Source organism: Macadamia integrifolia, chromosome 6, assembly GCF_013358625.1.
Source record: "Macadamia integrifolia cultivar HAES 741 chromosome 6, SCU_Mint_v3, whole genome shotgun sequence".
NCBI classification, from domain to species: domain Eukaryota; kingdom Viridiplantae; phylum Streptophyta; class Magnoliopsida; order Proteales; family Proteaceae; genus Macadamia; species Macadamia integrifolia.
In genome coordinates this window covers 30,251,408-30,256,365 of record NC_056562.1, presented here as the reverse complement: position 1 = coordinate 30,256,365, position 4,958 = coordinate 30,251,408, and the positions used below count along the sequence as shown (strand labels likewise).

Sequence of the window (4,958 nt, the reverse complement as noted above, 5' to 3'; positions counted from 1 at the left end):
TGCACAGGGCAGAGAGAGCATATCTTCATCCACCGTGATTTCAAGCTATGATTGGACTTCTAGAACAGTAAATCTCATTGTTAACCTCCCGTCCTATTGACGAAGTCCAAGAAATATCCAAACAAAGGGTTAGGTCCCATGGTTGAAGAAACTCTCTTCATAATAGGTAAATGAGAACTCGGGCACTTCTTTAATGAGAGAAAAGAAGGGGCAGATTATATTTGCCATTCTTTTGGATACAAAGCCAAACCACCCTGCTTATAACTTACAAAGCTAATGTACAGAGAGAAATATAGTTACATAAATAAGGACCCGATCCTCCTCCAATGATGGCAATCTTGGTCATGGAGGAGGACACTCTCCCATCCTCCAAACACTTTAGGAAAAATCATACAACATATCATTCTACCCCTTCATCTAGTTTGTCATCAGGGGCAATCAACCAGATATCTATACGCATTCTTGACTATCACATCATAAACACCACGAAACACCTTCTTCATCCTTCACAAAGAAACTACACTTCAGGCATGGTAGTTTCAGGCCTCGACTGAATACCACCTTGCGACCTTGAATACTGAATCTTCGCAGCTACCTCAGCTATTACTAGTCTTGTTAGAAGAAGCCCTGCTACCAGAGCAGCTACCATCAACATTGTGAATACTCCATTCCAGCTCTTCGCAGCAATGTAGCCAGTAAGTAATGGTCCAATGGCAGCTCCCACAGAGCCAGTCCCATCTATGATTGCTGTTACTGTTGCCAATGCTCGTGAGTTACCATTTAATGAGCTGTGGGTGCCCAAGTCGGCAGATACTGCTGTTGTTATAAGGGCATAGGGTCCATTGACAAACATGCCTGTGACGAACATGAGGGCAATGTTCACATACAAGGAGACATATCCATAGCACCGGTAAAAGAAAAGTGCTGGGATTGCACAGTACATGAAGCTCGCTGCTGTAATAGCTCTGGCATCAAGGCGGTCAGAAATGTGACCAGCAAGAATCCCACCAAGCACCCCTCCAACATCAAAGATTGTAGATAAATCCCCTGCTGTTGCATTGGACAAATACTTACCATCGATCGCTGCAGGATAATAACAAAGCAACATAAAATGAGGAAATCTATTTTTCTCATCTTTATGAAACTAAACAGAGAGCCTAAGAGTATATGCATTTATAGAGTAATAGTTTAGAACAATCAGTATAATCGTTCAGCAATCATAGAACACTACCATCAATTCAGCATCCATGTTGGACACCTAACACACAACTTTGGGAAAGGGGAATGCTCTATAAATTTTCTTTCCAGCTAATCCATCTTTTACGTTTTTGATGAGTCCCAATATCTATGTATCTATCTTGAGACCAATGACAGCAACAATTTCAAGTTGGTCTACAAGTAATTAATACACAACCACAACTCGAGAAATATAATGCATAACCTTAATTTCAATTCATCTGATAGTAAGAAGTAAACAGAGAAATTGGTACCTGTCTGGCTAATGTAGAATGGAAGCCAATAGAGAAATGTATAAGCCACCAACTTGGAGAAGAAGAGGCAAAGAGCAAAGGGAGCAACCCCAGGAATTTTCCATGCTTCTATGAACCCAACAGGTTTGTCCTTAACCACATCTGATTCCGATCCTAATAAAGGTTCTGTTACTCCCTCAGCAATCTTCTTAGGGGATTGCTCTTCATCATCTTCTTTTTCAGCTCCAACAGAAGCTGGAGTAACTGGTAACAATAGAAACACCACCAAACCAACAAAGGAAATAAGGAGACCAGGAACAACAAAGGACCAGCCCCAACCATACTTCAATAAAGCTGAAGCAATCAGAGATCCTGCTATGTTTCCAACAGAAGTATGAGCATTCCAAATACCCATAATCAACCCACGCTTCTTCTTCCCAAACCAATTACCAACTACTGCAACCACTGAAGGCCATCCAGTTGCCTGGAAAAGACCTGCAATCATCTGAATTATCAAGTAATAGTAGAAACTATGGATATTAAACCAATAACCAAACCCGAAGAGCGAAGTAAATACACCAGTCCCAACCATTCCCACTGTCAAAAAGATCCTTAAATCCAGCCTATCCCCCAAGTGTCCAGCAAAATACATTCCCATGGAATAAACTGCAAGAAAAGCCACATCTAGTTCCCCTAGCAAAGCTGAGCCATCTGACCCATCAAAAGGAGCCCAACCATTTTTAAGCTCAGTTGATCTTAGGAAGTGGTTCCTTGGCCATGGAGAGAAACTCAAGCTGCTCACTGATGCTTCCGGGTCTAGGGTGCTCTTGACGATGCTTGTGGTCTTCCTAGTGGCATGATAGCTAGCATATGCGAAAAATGTCACAACTAGGACAATGGTCTGGTATGTTCTGAATGGTATAGCAGAGTTCCTTATGTACACTATGAACCGAATTCCATAAGGCTTGGTACAAGTTGCTTCAGGCTTTGGGTCCCCTGATGAACCCATCGTCGAAAATTATCTGAAACCCAGAAACAACAAAGCATGAACATTGAATATCGTAAACAAGCAATCCATTATTCATATGCTTTAACATATAAATGGAAAATCCCGAAGGTATCAGATTGTATTCTTAATTCTTGTACTCAACCCCAAAAAGGAAAAAAATTCACTGGAAGATGATCTAAACAATTAAACAATTACATGGATTAATAAGGAAATAAAGATTGATCAATGAATCAGTACCTTAATTTCCTCTGTATCGAAGATTCGTATGAACAACTTCGAAGCCTGTTAATGTGATGATCGACCTCCCAGTCTTCTTCAAATCACTTATTTATATCTGCAGACATAATCAATTGCAATGAATTGGAAGAGGTAAATGACACTAAGTCAGTAACTGATTCGAGCTAGATTTCTTTGTAATTACTGAAAAAAAAAGGGGAAACTTAACCCAAAATAGGCATTTCTTACTTCATTCGAACACAAACTCTGATGATAGATTAGATGCTACCCAAGATGAACACAAGACAAACATAATATATGGAAGATACCCAAAAGAGCAACGGACTGATTCTAGAGACCCCAGAAAATTTTATAAAGAGTCAAAGATTATTTGAAACGCAACCTTTCTATCTTCCTCCATACTCATTACTCGAACAGGGGAAAAATAGAAAAAAATAAAGATAATGAAAAGGAACACATTAATCAAAGTTTGCGTGTAAGATACATCATTATAGCTTCATCAACAAGAAGTAGAACTGAAAAAGAAACCTATTTGAGAAACAAGAATCTGCTACCAGAAACCATAAAATCCAGACAGCTTCTTCATACCTTGTTCAGCTGAGCTCACAGAAATGATAGTTTCTCTCTCTTCTTTCTCTCTCTTGACTTCTCCACTCTTCTCTTTTTCATTCACACACAGGGGAGTTCAGTTGGTTAACGAACGAATCCTTCATCCTCCCGCGTCCCTCCGCAAAGCAAAGAAACAAAAAGAAAAGCAACGCAACGCAACGCAACGCAACGCAGAGGATCGCTGGAAAGCTAAATGACTAAAACACCCTTCCTCCTTTTCGAAGCCACGCGAGGAGCGGACCACCTCCCTATAGGCCTATATTTATAATATTGCCATGGAAATGACCAAGTTGACGAAAATAACCTCCCCTTTCCATCGGGCATGGCCTTTCTTGATTTTAGGTATCGGATACGGATCGGTGATCCATATTGGTATTAGAGTTGGCCGATCTCGTAAATCATGGATAAAAAACCAATTTTAAGAAAAAATAGGGTCAAAATTATTCGATATCATGAACTAAAACCATGCATAACTTGTTGCATGATGCATGTAAGATAACAGTAATCATTCTTAGAATCCGACAAGGCCGAAAACAATCTCATCTTGATCCATATTGATCTGTATCAGCATTGATTGGACAAAAATACCCTTAATTTTTTTCCTTATTATCCCTCTTCCGTACAATCCAATGTATCGGCAAAAAATAAGGATAGAAACAGGCCGATACCGATCCGACTCCTCCAACTAATGACGCCACACTTGTTTTTCACAGGTCAACGTGGAAGTTAGACGTCACGCCGCGGAAAAAAAAAACGATTCGAGGATTTGGGTGAGGTGCTTTTGAACAATGTGGAGCCCACACAACCCAAAAATCCACTATTTCAAGGGAATGGGTCCCACATGGCCGTGGTCAAAATCTGGTGTAAATGTGGCCCAGTAAAGTTAGCGTTGGCTGGAAGTGGAAAATGGTGGGGAGGAGAGGGTGCGAATGACGTATGAATAGAAAGCGAAGCTTGAAAAGAAATTACCGTCCGTCCATACATGGAGAAGTTTGGTGTCCCATTGGGTCCCACTCAATCCATGAAGCATGAAGAGAGAGAATGATTTCTCACGTACACGTAACAATAGACATTATTATACAGATCTTATTTGATGAATTTGGTTAAATTGGAACATAAGGGATAGAGCAGTAGGTGAGCAATGAACTTGATACGAGTCATAAATTTGGACGTCTTAAATTCGACTCCCATTAAGTACATCATGGGTCATTTATTATAAAATTAATAAGCTACTCTCAATCAACGGTCGTTCTCCAAAAAAAAATCAGAAATATTAAGATATGTGAAGTCGATAATGCCTTCACAATTGTTCTTAATGCCCATCCTAAGACACCCATCTCATCCGAGAAGGAATTCTTCATTCGCCACAGGTGAAGCAAATCTGTCTTCAATTTTTTCCATCTCAACAAAAGAAGAATAGTAAGAACCCTCAATCAGTCGATATCAAAGGATAGAAAGAATTAGATTACAGTGCCTCAGAGTAGTTATTAAATTCTCCGAATTATTTTCAAATAATTCGGCAGAACGGAATTTTATCGATTTATAGACTTTTTTAAAATTCACGAATAATTCGATCGAACCAAATTTTATCCGAATTATAACCGAATTTTAACCCATGTAAAAAAAAAATTACC

At 39.6% G+C, this 4,958-nt stretch overlaps 1 protein-coding gene across 2 annotated transcripts; it reads right to left on the bottom strand.

The window, feature by feature from the left end:
- Positions 1–230: 230 nt before the first annotated feature.
- On the bottom strand, positions 231–3,528 carry LOC122082395 (putative glycerol-3-phosphate transporter 1). Of its 2 annotated transcripts, none has more exons than XM_042649925.1 (4): positions 3,304–3,528; positions 2,716–2,812; positions 1,491–2,491; positions 231–1,083 (listed from the first exon to the last, which is right to left on the bottom strand). In XM_042649925.1, exons 3-4 carry the CDS (start codon positions 2,476–2,478, stop codon positions 518–520), a joined length of 1,554 nt encoding a protein of 517 aa, XP_042505859.1. In that variant the 5' UTR covers positions 2,479–2,491; positions 2,716–2,812; positions 3,304–3,528; the 3' UTR covers positions 231–517. The 2 variants fall into 2 exon arrangements, with proteins under 2 accessions (XP_042505859.1, XP_042505860.1); XM_042649926.1 differs by lacking the exon at positions 3,304–3,528 and adding an exon at positions 2,944–3,200.
- Positions 3,529–4,958: the final 1,430 nt, after the last annotated feature.

What these genes read in the sequence shown, in the direction of transcription:
- LOC122082395 (XM_042649925.1), bottom strand. Translation starts at nt 2,478, where the DNA reads ATGGGTTCATCAGGGGACCCAAAGCCTGAAGCAACTTGTACCAAGCCT. An exon ending in ATTCTACATTAGCCAGACAG is followed by an intron (nt 1,084 to 1,490) that starts GTACCAATTTCT and finishes ATTATCCTGCAG; the next exon opens with CGATCGATGGTAAGTATTTG.